The 17,892-nt window shown below is 36.3% G+C and overlaps 1 protein-coding gene across 1 annotated transcript in view; it reads left to right on the top strand.

Moving 5' to 3' along the window:
* kcnh1b (potassium voltage-gated channel, subfamily H (eag-related), member 1b) overlaps positions 1-17,892 on the top strand; it is a 60,091-nt gene that overhangs the window by 9,952 nt on the left and 32,247 nt on the right. Inside the window, exons 7-8 of the mRNA XM_058761355.1 lie at positions 3,909-4,338; positions 17,490-17,689. Coding sequence (XP_058617338.1) covers positions 3,909-4,338; positions 17,490-17,689 — 630 coding nt within the window. The remainder of the gene's footprint in view (positions 1-3,908; positions 4,339-17,489; positions 17,690-17,892) is intronic.

Genomic DNA, 17,892 nt, shown 5'->3' with positions numbered 1-17,892 from the left:
AAAATAAATAAATAAAAATAGGAATATTGAAGTAGTGTCTGCAAGCCGTGCCAGTCTCAATCTTTCTGCTGAAATTGCATTATTGCCTCACAGTCCGTCTTGATGGTTTTGACGCACTGAAGCGGTGTTTTCAGTATTGATTTCATCCTAGCATGTCAGGTATTTCCCTCAGGACATCTGAAGCTGGCAGTGATTTTCTGTGAGTGATATTGCTACATAATGCATAGATTCTTTAAATCGCTGCGGTTTACCGCAGAAAGAAACCACCACAGGAGACACAGGCTTTACACCCTTCTAACATCCATCTGTCATTGGTTCGTAACGTCATGCCCCTCAAAAGTCGTCATCGTTAATGGCTATGGTGTCCCAGCAGCCATCATTACCAGTGCTGTGCTGCGTCCAGATCATTCAAGCATAGCTTCACTTCCAGCTTCTGCTGCGCTGCAGGCTGTGTGAAAACTTTCTTGTCAGTTATTAATGGGTTTGTAATTGAGAAGCTTTTGCAAGTCGCCACATGGGATTTCAGTCCCCCCTATGGAGAAGCCTGTACATTCACAGTTAATAGGCGCATATGTGCTGTTTCTTTAACTATAGAAGAAGCTGAGAAGACATATGTGATTGCTAATATGTAAATCCATTTACATCAGAACATTGTGTCTGAGGGCCAAAATCAGCAGCTACTAGGCTTATTATCCCCACTCAGAAGCAATGTCACGTAGAAGTCATGCTCATTAGTGGCTCGTGCATTGTGATTCAGTACAGAAGCCCAAAGCAACAGCATGTGTGTTTCATATGAAGACTGGAAATATGCCAAATGTAGGAGCCACGCAGTAATTAATGTTGTAGTTGAACATTGACATTCTCTGAATGCTGGAATAGAAAAGAGACTCTCATAATCCCGGGGTCCTTAGAGTGAGGGATTCAAGATTCTTCTGTACAAACAGCACTTTAATGACATTGAGATGTTGGAACAGGACACTCTTGCACTGACAGCTGTATATTGTAAAATGTCTAAGTGCCATGAACATTTTAACAGCTACAGGTTGTGTCATGTTTTTTAAATAGTAGAATAGTCTAGTAGTCTATAAATAAATCCAGCTTTGTAGAAGGCACAGCGAGTGACAGTTTGGATTTTAGGTTTTAAATATTAAACTTGCAGCTTTAGTACAAGTTTTATTTTACTTATTTAATAAGACATATTTCAGAGTGAAACAAAATATTCATTGAGGTAAAAAAATGGGTGGACTTGTTTTTATTTATTTATTTATTTTAAACTGGAACTGTAAAAAAAAAAAAAGTAAAAAATAAATAAAAAATAATAATTTTATATTCACCATAACTGAATATAAGCTTGCAGTCTGTTATGGAGTGGATGAACATTTTGTTCCAGGAATCATCTTGTACAACAAATTAAGATATTTTTAATATTCTCACATCATTTGTGTCCATCCATTGAAAGTCCAGCTTCAAAAAGTTCATAAAGACATCATAAAAGTAATTTATGAATTGAACTAGTCAAATTATGGCAAACTGCATGAACCATTGGCAAGATTTAAAGAAAAATCTGGGAGCATTTTAATTTGGTAGTCCACTTTAGACATTATTTGTTCTACTTTCAACTTTGTAACTACATGTAAACAAAACAGTCATTAGACATTTAGTAGACTGTCAGATTAACATCTGCTAAAACCTTATTTTGATGCTCCCCCAACAGACATTCTAGCAAGTTATTAGATTTTATGAAAATACATTTTTTTAATTTCTTTAAAGTAATGTGCACAGGTGTATCATGCACACTGAGAGCAGGAACTGGTAGTAAGAAAGTAAATTGGGTCACTTTCAATTTCATGTTAACTTTAAGCACAGCACCACGCACAACCTGTCAGGTGCTGTCCTTGGTCTTGGTTTTAGCACAGACTCGTTCATTTAATCCCTCGGTAGGAAGTGCACGCTCAGAGCTGTAGTTTCTGGGGCTTTACGTAGCTGTCAGGCCGATGTAGCAGAGCCTGCAGCGGAACAGGAGTGTCAGAGCAGGAGATTACAACACTCACACACACTTCTCTTTCCCACAGCAGTAGCTGAAGACGCCTGTGCTGGGCACGTCAACATCAGTTATCCATCCTTTCTCTGCTGATGCTGCTGGCAGAGTACAGTTAAAGCCCAGCCACTTTGATGCAGGGTTGAGGTGTTTCTGCAGGGTAGTGAGGCTTTTTGAACTGGTTGGTTTAGAGTAATAAAAATGTAATTTAGGTTTAGTAGAATAAGTTGACATGTACTTGCAATGTTACTTATAGTCAGTGGAATCTCTGTTGGAGGAGCAGACGGTCTACTAATCCTCTAATGACTGCTAGTTGACATGTAGTTACAAAGTTACTTATTGTCAACCAGATGTCTAAAGGATGCCATCAAAATAAAGTGTTACCAAACAATGTATTATTAAAGTGGTCATGAACTGCCTTTGTTTTTATTTTGTACTGTTATCCGCTTGATGAAGGTCAGTGGACCGAAACATCGCTTTTTTGTAATAAATTTCTATATTTAGCATGGACTGATAGTGTGCGGGATCATCATTTTTTATTGATTGGATTCCACTTTGTTGTTGGAGTTTTTTTCTTACGCACCTATCAACTTCTCAGGTGTGCTGAGTTTGTGTTGATTGAGTTTCAATCTTTCTGAAAATCCCGCGTCGAATTGTGCCTTGTTTGTAAATGAATCTGCGGTAAAATGAAGTGAACAAAGGAACGAGTTCTTACTGACGTGACTGGAACTTCATTACAAATAAAGTTCATTCACTCTTTCCTAACGTTGGGATAAGAAGGAAGGCAATGCAAACACTGTTTTTCCACAGCTTGGCTCTGCACAGCATCTTGTTGTCTTCGGAGCATCTTTATTGTTTGGTTTCTGCATAGACCTGCGTTTGCCTCTCTCTTTATTTACACTAAATGCGTGAATCAGTGGGAGGGGCTAAATAGGCAGTAATGTAGAATCAGGTGCTGATCTTCTGTGGAGTCGTTGTTTATCCGCACTATTACATCGTAGAGTAGAAGCTGTCAATTGGCTTCGTTATAAGCTGTTTTTAAACTAACAAGAAAGTTTTGAGTTCTGAAACTTACAGGATGTTTTTATAGCACATTGACCTCTTATGTCAAACGATCAAGGGAATTTTGGTTTCTCAGTCCATGACCCCTTTAAATGGGAACCCAGTGCATTAGCATACAATGACAGAACAAGATTTTGTGAACCAATAACTGGTTGCCATCCGTGATTCACTTTAATGCCACTATACACTGTACGATAATGATCTGACCCAGATGAAAGATGACCGATGTGAAACAGTCGTGGCAGTTTTTTAGGTCTTGACTCCTGATTGGTGGTCCTACATCATACTGTGATAGAGGTTAAAATACGGTTCTTGCCACAGACTTGCAGCCAAAGATTGCTTGCGAAAATTTTCTGACAGTGTCAGAAATTCAGGATGAACATCTCACTACGTATTTGCTGCTATGACCTGTAGCCTACTGACTACTAGCCAGGAAAAATGCAACATGAAATGACGTATTGATCAACATAACATGACTCTAAAGCTTAAATATCATGGAAGAAGAAGTGTGATTCATCTAGCTCCACCAGTGCATACTGATGACGTTTATTCTTCTATACTACCTTTCATCGTAACATATGATTCAATAGGTGTCATCATCATTCAGTCGTACCCACGATAGCCTATTAGAAACATGTTATACAGTGTGCTTTAAATGATCTTTTGATTGCTGAAATCTCACAGTCTGTAGAAGGCTTAAGACTCTTTTTGGACTGTCCCTACAATAATTGTACAGTATTGTAACTCACTATGGTTAAAATCATCTTCTGAATCAGCTATTTGTTAACCAATTCTCTCTTTCTTGCAGGGCATCAGCAGCCTCTTCAGCTCTCTGAAGGTAGTGCGTTTGTTGCGTCTCGGCCGTGTGGCCCGCAAGCTGGATCATTACATTGAATATGGTGCGGCGGTGCTGGTGCTGCTGGTTTGTGTGTTCGGCTTGGCCGCCCACTGGCTGGCCTGCATCTGGTACAGCATTGGAGACTATGAGGTCATAGATGAAGCAAACAACTTGCTCCGTACGACCAGCTGGCTGTATCTTCTGGGAGAAGCCGCCGGCACACCGTATCGCTTCAATGCCAGTGGCACGGAAGTGTGGGAAGGGGGTCCCAGCAAAGATTCGGTCTACATCACGTCATTGTACTTCACCATGACCAGCCTGACCAGCATCGGCTTCGGGAACATCGCTCCCACCACGGATGCGGAGAAGATCTTCGCCGTGGCGATGATGATGATTGGCTGTGAGTACAATCCACATTCCTTGATTCTGGCACTACATAACCTTAGAACAAGAAAGACTGACTAAAACTAGCAATCAATTTCCTCAAACAACAACAGTCAGAAAAAGATTTCAATCTTCAGAAAAACCCCCTGAAAAGATGTTGAGGGTGACTGTGTCTGTTGTAAAGGTTTGGACTGCAGGTGTTTTCTCTCGCTCTCAGTGGAATATCAGTTCTATGTGTTGATCTAGATTGCATTCTGTCCAGACAGCGGCCTGGAGAACCCTGTGATCAATTACATAATTGCTTAGTTCTGGGAAAGCTCTACTTTCCTGCACTGGCAGAATTCATAGCAGATGCTCCGCTTGATTTCAAAGCAATTTTCCAGATTAAATACAACCGGGCTGCATCTGTGACATACTCTTGACTACCACAGTAAATACAAGGTCACTCTTTATTTAAGTGTTCATGTATTCGGATACATAATTACAGAGTAATTCTAATTAACTACATGTACTGGTAACAATTTATTTTGATGGTCTCCTTTAGGCATTTGGTGTACATGTCAGCCAGCAGTCATTAGCGTATGAATAGACTTTCTGCTTAATATCTGTTAACACTTTGCTGTGATGCTCCCCCAACAGACTTTTTACTGACTAAGTAACTTTGGTCATATTTTAGTTTGGGGACCAATTCTCACTATTAACTAACTATTAACTACAACTTTTGCCTCAATGAACTCCTAATTTGCTGTTTATTAATAGTTAGTAAGGTAGTTGATAAGTTTAGGTATTGGGTAGGATTACGGATGTAGAATATGGTCATGCAGAATAAGTACTTTATAAGCACCAATAAACAGCCAAAATTTTAATAATAGGCATGCTAATAAGCAACTAGTTAATAGTGAGAATTGGTCCCTAAACTAAAGTGTTATCATAACTTTGCAAGTGCATGTCGAATTATTCTAATAACACTAACTCTAACCCTAATCTACTAATACATTAATAGAAGTTAGTTGCAAAGAGGAAAAGTAAATATTTTACAAGGTGGGGATGCATTCGTACAATGCGATTCATATGGAAACATATAATTTTTGTAAAAAAGTAAGCATGAAGGTCCACAGGCCAAATCTAACTGTCAGTGGGGTGTAAGAAATTGTGGGAATGTACAAAATTTACAAATGAGATTGTAAAAATTAATCTAGCCACCAATTTTCCAAAAGGTAAAATAGTGAAGAATTGCCATGAGAGTGTTTTGATAAATTTTATTTATTTATTATTTACTTATTTATTCATTTTTTAATACAAATTGAGAGATGTTTCATTTAGTTTTGATAATACTTTATTTTACAGTGTTCATGTTACAGATATAACACACTGAGGTATAGTCCCACTTCCCTTTGTTTAGTGGAATTCAGTGGCACTTTTATGCATTGCTACAGTATTGACAATGGGTGACCTTTTTTGCTTGTAAAATTTGACTGATATGTTGCTAATGTGGCTACTTCATATCACCATTAGCTAAACAGAGAAAAGACTGCGTCTTGTTGGTATTGCATCTTGTAGTGTAGGCTATTTTTGAAGTTGGTGCATATTTGAATCTGGATTCTACCTGCTTAAAACCTTAATGTTTGTATGAGTCTCTGAGGTGACTGTTTGTTTTTCTCAATTTGTTGTCTGGGACAAGTTCACCCTGTAAATCTGTTCAGTGTGTGTGAGAGTCTGTGCTAGTGTGTACATGCACAGTTAGTGTGGTTGTGTTGGGTCTCTGTGGGTTTGCCCCGTTCGAGGCGTGAGTGATGCTGCTGGCCGCCTGAGGGTGACGGTGATGCGGAGTGTCATAAAAGTGGGGGGAGACTGACAGAAAGACAGCAGATCACAGTGTGATCCTGCTGATGCACAGGAAACACAGCAGGCACACATTCAGTCAGTGTGACAGCGCTTTAGTCACACACACGCACAGGGAGAAGATGATATTAGACTCCAGTTTAAGAAAATGAAGCCTTTCGCATTACAATAATAAGAATGGGAAATTAATTTAAGCCTTACGTTCTTTATGCTAAGCTCTCTCTCTCTCTCTAAATATAGATTATGGAATGAAATGTAAACAAACAAACAAATAAATAAATAGATTAATAGATTAATAAATAAATTAAATAGCAGTGATCAGTGTTTTTTTCTGGGCTGCTGTGTGTGAATGATGGGACAGTCAGTCTGTAAATGGGAGCAGCATAATTTGGGCCACTGCAAGAGTGTAGCTGAATACAGGACAGGACTAAAATTTATCTCTCTCTCTCTCTCTCAGACACACACACACACACACACACACTCAAGAGGCATTCAAAGCCAAAGCTTCCACTACAAAAGAAATACGGTGGTCAAATTACGCTAACAAATGGTATTACCATGGTATTTTTTATTTTTTTTGTATATTATATTAAAAAATTAAATATAAAAATAAATAAAATCACATTCAAAAACCATTTTACGTGGTATTTAAAATACTTCAAATCTATGGTAATCGTAAATCAATGACTGTATCAAGGCCAAAAAGAATTAAATTAATTAAAATAGTTAAAAAATTATCATTACGTGTACATTCAAGTTATGTCAATGTATCACTATTTTAATTAGCCTACTTTTTCCTTAATGATTGTGCCATTTGACATTTTTGAACTGTTATTTAAAAACCGTTGGTAAAAATGGAAAACTTTTAAAGAAAGAATAGATTTCTAAGATGCATTTTTAGATTTAGATTGATTTGTGGGGGTGCACTTTATTTTATGGTGTCCTTGTTACACGTTTCATGTACTCAATATTATAATAACAATAAATTATGCATAATTACATGCAAGTAACCCTAAACCAAACCCTAATCTAACCAAACTCTAACCATATATTAAGTAAATGTAGCTAATTAATATTACTCAGTACTAACCGTGAATGTATAATTACACTGTAACAAAAAATAAACTTAAACATAAATTTAGAAACTTAAAATAAAATGTAACCATTTTTTGCCAATACATGACTGATTCTGTGTTGACAGTTCTAGTTTCAGTTGAGAGAGAAAGACATAAAGCGAGAGGGAGAGAGTCTCATAGGGTCTTGACAGCCTCTCTTCTCTGTTTGTTACTTCTTTCTTGGTCTCTTCTCACCCTGGAGGCTCATTAGAAGCTTGTTACACTTGAGTGAGATCACAGAAACCATTAAAGTGGTGATTAATTCATTAACAAAGCCCCACTGAGAGTGGGTGGGATGTCATTAATGCTGTTTGGTTTGTTTAAATATGCACTCAAAATGCTTCAGAGAATTTAAAAAAAAATGCAGTTTATTGATTTTTTGAAATTTTCAGAAATAAATTTGTCTGTTCACTCTGATTTGATGTTTCATATATGGCTATATATGGAGCAAGACCAGGAATATTTCATTGTGTACAGGAGTACCCAGAGCTACACTACAAAAATACCAAACGAGCTACAAAATTTTCACTTGTCACTTGTTGTACAGTAGCTGCTAGTAACTGGTTAGGGTAAAAACACAAGATCACACATGACCTGTAGCTACTATACAGTACAGCACAGGACGTGTAATGATGTAACCAACTGAGGAACAAACTTTTGTGTCTGACTGTGGCAATATCAGTAACTACAGAGTCTAGTACATCTTGTCAACAGCTTGTTTTGCATGAGAGAGTGTCTAGTCTCTGTGGAGGCTGCTAACGCATTACTGCGTTGTGATGACAGGGCCGTCATCATGAGGTGACTTTGTTGTGAATTGGGATCTGCCCTGGCAGGATGTTAAAGCAGAAACTGAGCAGTTGTTGATGCATAGACCTGTAAGGAATAACACAAAACGTCAAGTTATGAGGCACAATTATCCATTTTCTGAACCGTTCTGTTGACCAAAAATCAACAGAATTATGTCTTTAGATTTGGTGCAGCATATCTAATATGTGGACCATTTCGGGCGTCGGCCATTTTGAATGTTGTTGTAAAATGCTGCCTTTGATTAAGAAAGCCTAATTTTCACACAATTTCTTGCACAATTTTATGTTTTGAGCAGTACTGGTCAAATTACATCTGAATTGTAATATGTTACACTACTTTTGAGTTATTTTCACCAAAATAACCACAGAAGCATGATTAGGCATTCTAAAATGCTAAAACACTCACACCTACTAACAACAATGTAATAGTCACAGAAGGCTCATGGCACAATTGGAAGTAACAATCACTGTCAGAATCACAAAAGTAGACAAACAATCAAAGTCTGGTAAATTATGGTAGTGACACCAAACACAATAGACCTAGAGCCCACTATAATGCAAACTATAGCCTAATGACACGGCAAAACGCACAACCTCTTTTTATTTTATTTAAATTATTTTCTTTTCTTTTAATTCAAGTTCACAGCACAAAGCTGGCATGCATTGGGTGGTCTACTGTTGACAGAGGCTGCATATCTTCAACAGCACGAGTCTCTTCACATCTCTGACTGGAAGAAATGTAATTTCTGGTGCTTTGTCTTGCCTGCGCTCTCGTCTTCCGCATTCTTTCTCTTCTCTTCATAGCTAACATTTAATATTAACACAACAAACATAACATTTCAATTTGAATTTGCTGCGAAACGTTCAGTAAGGCACATAATATCAGTCTTGCAGAAACGTTGCCGCAAGCGCACATTTTGATGAAAGGAGACATTAAATGTTCACACTTGTAGTTCGGTTCTTTTGGTTTGTTTGGTCCTGGTCCACTTTGTGTTTACACTGGCATTTTTGACAGCGAACCTAAAGTGATGCATTCACAACATGATTGGTCGGGATGATTGACGCATATTTCATGATAGAACTTACCGAACATCCCAAACAATCGCTGTATTCGACTTAAAGCGGTACTGCACAGACTGAACGGTGTATGACATCATAGTACCCATTCACCGATTGGTCTGCTCATCGCCGCTTTAAATCGAACACACCGTCTGCTGGACTAAGTGCGCTCATTGTTGCATGTACAAATCTGTAAGCAGCCAAGTCTACTACTTAAGGCAGCTGAGGGATGCTGGACTGTGCTTGTTATAATGGACGCTTTAATTACTATTAACTGGAATGTCTTCAAAAGATGTTAAAATTCTCATAGTTGTAGATTTATTTTACCGTGACTGGGTCTTAATTTCCAAGTAGGCAAGAATCCAAACAAACAGTCCAGCAGTCAATAAATCCACCAGTCCTTCACCAATACAAATAACTTGCATAGCATGGTACAACAGCCTAGGTCAAAAAACTGTGTTCACCTTCCCACCAGCAACACCTGTTACCGGAGGGAAGGTACCCACCTATATTCTGTGAAACTAACTGTAACCGTGGTGTTTTAGCAGTAGTGTACAGTTACTAAGTAGCTTTTACAAGTGAATTTTTGTACTTTGCTGTAGTTTACTTTGTTACTGTACACTGCGTTACAAGTATCTGTATTGTACCTAAGTGTTTTTATTTTTGGAAACTGCCAAAGCATAATATACTTTTTAATTGACTACATTTCATAAAATCATATTGTTTCTCATTATTTTGAACTGAATAAATCACTGATTATTTTCATTGAACCTGTTGCAGCAATATCCCAAATCAAAGTGAATGATCCTGGATTTGGACTGATCCAAGAGCAGTTTTTCTCAAGTAAACAACTCATTAATTCAATGATATGGGCAGAGTGAGTCTCCAGTTAACAGTTCACTGTATTGTTCATGTCTGACTCAAAATGTGCCAAAAACCCAGAGATCCTCAAAGCTTGAGTGTACATATGCAACTGAAAATACGTTATTAATGTCAAATTAATATTGATTATTGTAAATGAACATCATATTTAGGTCATACATCTCAGTTATTTGTGAAGTCTGCTTTAAAATAGCAAGCTATTTAAGCCTGCTGTATAAAATTCACGAATGATTAATTCTGTGTGATTTGCAGCGATTCAACAGTTTCACTGAAAAGAATTAGCTTAAATCAAATTAAAATAACTTGGCAAATAAGTAAAGTCAAGTCACCTTTGTTTATAGAGCACTTTTAACAATACAGATTGTGTCAAAACAGCTTTACAGTATTAAATAGGAAAATAGTCTGTCAGTAATGCAAAAGGACAATAGTAAACACTCAATTTTCAGTTAAATATTTAACAAATAACTTACAAATAATGCAAATCACTATTTACCAGAGATGACAACTCAAAAAGGCTCATGTGCAAGTTGTAGCAAGTTGCATAATGGCTCTAATGTCATTGAAACACTTTCCAAATCTCTTTAAATTTAACTTTCTCAAAAGGGAATATGCAATGAATCCCAGAAAAAAAAAAAATACTAGCTTCAAAGGGAAAGTTTTCCCCTTAAAGTCTGTGAAAAATCAAAATGCAAGGGACATTATAGTCCAAAAAGTTTCTCAAAACCCCTTTGTGTTGCTGTGAAAATCCCAGGACTCCGCAGGAGATCAGAAACATTCACAAGGGGTTCTGCGAAGGTTGCACTTTTCCATATAAACCACCAGCCTGTGATGTTTCTATCGTATTGGTACAATAAATGCAAATAGAAAAGTTATCCGAAATGTTGTTAAAATCAGAGGCTACATAATTGCATGGTTTTCAGTTTTTGCAACAGATGTATATTATTAAAACTAGAAGTGGGCCGTTGAATTTATCTCTGTTCAACCAGAAAAAAAAAAAACTGTTCAATTTTCCGTCAAACAGATGACAGATTTAACTTTCATTTTCATCATCTAGACAGCTGTGGTTTTCTCTCATGACTCATTTTCATTTCCACATGGTGAAGAAAAGTACAGTACGTGGTAAAACAGTCCTAATATAAATTGAAAATTACCATGAGTGACTTCCTGATAAATGGGCCTGAGATTCTTATCTGTTGATAACATTAAAAATACACGCAATGGATGTCAGTGTGGCCCAGTGTTGTTTTGGACTTTCATTATGGACAAAAATTGTCAAAATGTTCTTAATTTCCAGTGACATTGTCGACTTGATTGCACAGATACTACTTGAACTGAATTGAACTAGACGATGGCGTCACTGAATCAATGATGAACTGCCTTTAACTGAAAATTGAGTGTTTACTATTGTCCCTTTGCATTTTTGACACACTATTTTCCTATTTAATACTGTAAAGCTGCTTTGACACGATCTGTATCGTTAAAAGCGCTATATACTGTAAATAAAGGTGACTTGACTTGACTTCAAAATATCATCTTTAAGAAAATTCACCAATCTAATCTGATCTAAGCCGATCTAATCTGAATTCCTCATGTTGTTGACTCGAGAACAGCTTCAGTCAGATCAGTCCGACTCGCCAATGAATCATTCAGTGCGTTCTGTGAACCAGTTCAACAGGTTCATTGGAAAGAATCAGCTTGTTCACAAATCAGATATATCGCTGTGGTGATTTCTTCAGTTCAAAACAACGAGGAATGTTTTTATTAGTGCTGTCAAACAATTAATCGCGATTAATCGCATCCAAAATAAAAGTTTTTGTTTACATAATATATGTGTACTGTGTATATTTATTAAGTATATATAATGACACACACATACAACATATATTTTGAAAATATTTACTTGTATTTATGTGTATATATTTATATTCATATAAATTATATAATATATAAACATAACATATATACATAATAAATATACACACTACACATACATATATTATGTAAACAAACAATCACAATTAATCAATCGTTTGACAGCACTAGTTTTTATTAAATGTATTGGAGTGAAAGTATGATATTATGCTTTGGAATGTACTGAAATAAAAGTAAAGGTTCTGAAAATAAAATACAGTACAATACTGAAGTACAGTCACAAAGTAATTTCTTTATTCATGCTTTTACTAATCATGATGTTTAGCTCCGAGTCATGTGTCATGAATGCATGCTGTCATCACAGGTATATTAGTGTGTTCTCTTTTAGACTATATTGCAGTTTACAGTCTCTGGCTGTGACAAACACTTGCTTTTGTCCCAGTGATAGGCCTTCCTCTACATGATGAGTGATCAGTGTCCACACACAGAGCCATTCTTTCAGACTGTCACACTCACATACAAAACATTTCTAGAAATAACCACTGATGAGGATATATGCTGTGAGGACACCAGGCAGGTGTGACTGCAGAGTAAAGCTATGGTCACACTTTGAGAACACATGATTTCTGTGGAAACTGCATATGTCGTAATATGATGTCATGGAATTTTACATACGATGCTTCTAAAATATGAATGTATGTAATATTCTTTCTGTACTCCAACACTGCAGTCCTGCAGATTTAAGTTTGCATTCTTTTAATTCAGCTAAGAAGCCACTCCAGTCTTCTACTGGCAACACATCTAGACATACAGATTCACCAAACTTGAACTTTGCAATGTACAGAAATTCTCCCACATTCGCATACGTATAAATGGAAGTCAATAGAATGAAAAGTGTAGTGCATGAAGCCTCATTGGTCCAAAATACTGCTCCAGATAAATGTATATCAGACATGAAATGATTGGCTGAGATTGTCACTTCATGCTACATTTTCACATTCAGTTTACTTGTCACAGTAAATTTCTTACAATACAGCCAGTTAGTACAGTGTAACAGAAATTATACACAAAAATATTTTCAAACCAGTTCTGACATTTTTTTTTTTTTTAAGATAAATTTTTGGTGTTTTGCCTTTTATTATGCTACGACAGTGTAGAGCAGATGGGAAGCAGAGTGGGAGAGATCAGGAACGGTCCTCGAGCTGGGATTCAAACTCGGGACGTCTGTAACGCAAGGGCATGGGTTAATAAAATGGGATTAAATACATGAATGATATTTGTCTTATTTCACATATTTAATTATTGCAGGTTTGTATAATATTCTGAGTTTGCATTTTACTGTTTTTATTCATTTTGAGGAACACTGAATGTGTTTTTGTGCAGGTGAGATGTGTAAAAACATGTTCATATTTAGTCTAGATCTACAGTAACATCACGCTCGCACACTTACTGCACTTACTCCAGATTTCTCTCAACATGGCACCATGAGAGCTGTCAGTCAATACATGGGAAACAAAGTAACTGGTGTTACTTATTTGAAAAAGTAACTCGATTCCGGTATCTTGCCAAAAAGACCCGTAAAGCAAGCAAGTGATAGGAATTATTTAATGTACACAATGCTACTATCAATCTGAAGTTTATAAAGCATTTGTGGATCCAGAGGAGTATTTTCGGGAGGGTCTATTTGATACAAATCATATACAGTATTCTTTTGTTATTCTAATAGGATAGGAATCCAAGTGACATGCAAGGTTAAAGTGGCAAGTTGTGAAATTTCTTGGCAAATGTGTCTAACAAAACCCCTCAATAACGACATCCTCATTTTGACTTTGTATTTTTACATTACTTTATGTTCCACCATGCTGCTCTCATATGAAAGGGTACAGCAGTCTTTCCCAACAACAGCAATGCACATATATATCAATTGTTTAATTTTCTATGGCAGCTAGTCTGCGTACAAAATAAAGTATAAAACCTTAGTGCAAATACTTAATATCAGATACTTATTTCTGGGTAAATGCACAGTATAGATGCCCACCACTAGTATCAAATCAGCTATCCACTGCCTTACACGGGATATTTCCTGTCACCAGACGCGTATCATCTTTAACATTCTGCACATGTGGAGCTGGGATTGTTTAATTTATTAAGATTGTTTTAATATTACCTCTGGTGAGCAGGGAGGCCTCAGGAGGCTGCAGAGGGTGACAGGCCGGTAAAAAAGTGCTGACTGGAAAGCCAATTGCCTGAAATGTAACTGATCCAATAAAGCAGGGCTGTAATTTAGTCGTATTGCTGATGAGGCGAGGTGAGAGGACTCAAAAATTGCATTTGGCTGCAGTGATGATATTCAAGAACAACATGTCATGGCTATCAAGCCTGTAGTGTTTGTGAGGTGCTGCAGGCTAACCAGTAAAAAAAAAAAAAAAAACTGATTAAATACATTTATTGTGGCACAATGCTGCGTATACCTGGGTTATTCACTCTAAATGTAATTAAATTCATTTTAATTTTTAAAAACCATTTATATTAAAGGCTGCACAACTACATTGCTCCACTGGAGAAACTGTAGACACATGCAGCTTGACATGCTGAGGTTGAGCGTTTCAGCTTCACCTGGAAAAACACTTTAGAGCAGCTTCAGGACTGTGATCAATATCATGGTCTATATGACATACTAATGGACCTGAAAGAGACATCAGCAGCTTTGGGGCGTAGCAGCTGAGATCATTAAGGTCAAAGGTTTAGCTGGTTGCAGAGCAAGCAAGTGTCTGGTTTCTGAGATTGCAACCCCATTGTCTGTCCTTGACCAGGGCGTGTAGGTTCGCTCTACTGCCTACAGAGACAATATTACTACCTAAATGGATCCTCCTAAGTGGCTGATTTGAGATATTCTCCATTAAGAGACATTCACAGATGTCACGCAAGTATACAGTGCAAGAGAACGCACTATTGCAATTTTTTGTCCCAATTAATTTACAGTACATCACATATGTTTTTTTTGTTTTTTTTTACCCACTGCACTTCAGTACATCTTTATAAATAATTCATATTTACGTCTATTGTCTTTGAAATATGTTCAAAGTGTTACTGCTGAATGTACTGACAAGCATTTATGGTAAACTAAAATATACTTAAAGCTGCAGTCCGTAAGTTTTGCCTCTTTGTCGCCATCTCTGTTTGAAAACCTGGAATTGCAGCCGTGTGCTGTGAATTATCTTAATGCGTGGTGTCGTGAGTCGGCACGGCTCAGCTAATCTAATGTTCTGAAGAGTAAGTGTGGCAGTCAGTTACTGCACCGGTGTGGATATTTACTGTAGACTACTTCGCAATCACAGATTCTAGCCTACGCCTTGGAATATGTGACCCAAATAAGTATTTTCACCGTATATTGCCATCTGAACAAGCAAGTAACAAGTCTGCCACGTTTGTTTTGACCAACTGAGGAAAAAAAATTACCATAAATCTCGCTACCAATGGTGATTAAATCTAAAGATCGGTTAGCTCATATCACATCAAACCGTGCAAATTATTATCATTGTTATACTTTATTCTCAAATTATTAATGTTAACAACATCAGCATTGCTTGACTATGATTATAGTGTGTATTAGCGTGTAGATTTCAATTTCTGTACAGTCTAATCTAATTGTCATGCCATTCGAATTTCATATTAAGAAATTCTTTTAACCCAATAAGCAAATTATGCTCTCTTCGAACTGGTTTTCTTTAAAATAAAAATTGTGTGTAATACCAGGCTATCTGTAATCAGAAGCAAATTTAAAACTGGAATATACTTTAATTTCATTCACATGTGTTTCATAAACACATAATCCTTTCTGGATTACAATCCACCATCAAAATGATGAATTTAATTATTCTAGCTGCTGTGAGAAAAGGCTATAAACGTTCCATCACCTGCAGGATCCTCACATGTGATAGCCTAGTAGCCGGGAAAACTTCTTTATGTTTACAGACGTGACGTAATGACACAGTGCCATGCTCGAATTTCCCGCAAAAACCTACCCATACCACTCAATTTAGAAAACATTATTATAAGATAAGCGTTGTGAATCGGGTTAAAGTAAGGCAATAATTTTGAACACTGGTTGGTTATGTACTTTCTCAAATATTGATTTTGGATCATTTTTAACTAAAAAAAGGTATGGACTGCAGCTTTAAGTGTCATTTCTATCTAAATTTTGTATGTCACCTACATAAATACATTTGTAGTTACACATTTGTAATGATGAAGTTGTGATTTAGGACTTTTAAAATATATTTATTGTAAATTTAATAAAAATGAACTATCTACAGTTAAAATTATAACCAAGTATTTTACTTGTGCTTTAATATGTTAGTCAACATACTAAATCACATGTAATGTGTTTTACTCAACATAACATTAATATATTTTTATATATTAAATGTAAAAATAATAATAATAATAAAAAAAATGCTACACTTATATATACTAGATGTTTAAATGTACTAAACTGCAACTACAAATATATCTAAATACATTACACAAGTTTTAGTGCAACGATTAATTGCATCCAAAATAAAAGTTTTTGTGTACATAATTTATGTGTATGTAGTGTGTATATTTATTGTGTTTATATAAATACACACACATGCATGTATATATATTTAAGAAAACTTTTATTTTGGATGTGATTAATCACGATTAATCGCTGCCCAGTAGTAATAAATTTGATTGCACTTTATTTTAAGGTATCCTTGTTACAGTGTAATGATACATTTAATGACTGAGTAATATTAATTAACTATATGTACTTAGCACAACCTGATATTGCCGAGTGCGACGTGTTCCTGGGTCAACATCTTTGTTGACCCTGGAACAACATTGTGATTAACCAATCAGATTTCAAGAACCAGTTTATAATTTTTGTGAAGTTTTGGATTACAATCAGTGTTTGGTGCCTATACATCAGTGTAATTCATCTATCAGTTCCTCTGATTTTAGGGATTACTCATGGGTAAGGTTAGGTTTAGGTATAGGAATATGGTTAAGATTATATTTTTGGATTAAAATGTTGTCCCAGGGTCAACAAAATATGTTGACCCAGGAACACGTCTAACTCGGCAATATCAGGACATGTATGTATTTACTATATGATTAGGGTTCGGATTAGGGTTTGGTTTAGGGTTACTTGCATGTTATATGCATAATTTATTGTTATTATAATAGTAAATTCATGTAACGTGTAACAAGGACACCTTAAACTAAAGTGTTGCCATAATTGTTAACAGAAATTACATTAAACTTTTCTTTAGTGTTCCATTAATGCTTGTCAATATTCATCAGTACACTCTAACTGTATTTCAGAGATAACTGGAGTAGTTATAAAATTACACAAAAAGTTAATTCAATATGAAATTAAACTATAATACATTTTCATTTAAGTGCAATTTTAATTTAAATTGCATTCAGTTTACTCTTAAGTATATTCTAATAAAGTACAATATTTTCATAAGAAGTGCTGTTTTTAAAAGTATGCAAAAGTGTAATCCTTCAGCTCAATAGTATTTGAGTCACATATGTAAACTCGGTGTGTTTTGTTCTTTTAGCTCTCCTTTATGCCACCATCTTTGGTAACGTAACCACCATCTTCCAGCAAATGTACGCCAACACAAACCGCTACCACGAGATGTTAAACAGCGTGAGAGACTTCCTGAAGCTCTACCAGGTTCCCAAGGGCCTCAGCGAGAGGGTCATGGACTATATCGTCTCTACGTGGTCCATGTCCAGAGGAATTGACACAGATAAGGTATTTGACACAGAGTGCACTCAGAGTCATCTTTATCCAGGGAGCTTATTTTCTTCATTCATTGTTGAGGTCATTTGTTCTGTCTTTGCCATAACATCCGTAGCATTGGTGAATAATGTCCCTCTAATGTTTAAGATCACAGTCTAACTGTGTTATGTAAGACTTCCAACAGCTTCTCAAAATCTCATAAATTATTCGTGAAA

The sequence above is a fragment of the Onychostoma macrolepis genome, chromosome 22 (assembly GCF_012432095.1).
Source record: "Onychostoma macrolepis isolate SWU-2019 chromosome 22, ASM1243209v1, whole genome shotgun sequence".
NCBI lineage: Eukaryota > Metazoa > Chordata > Actinopteri > Cypriniformes > Cyprinidae > Onychostoma > Onychostoma macrolepis.
This window is presented reverse-complemented; position numbering and strand designations above follow the sequence as displayed.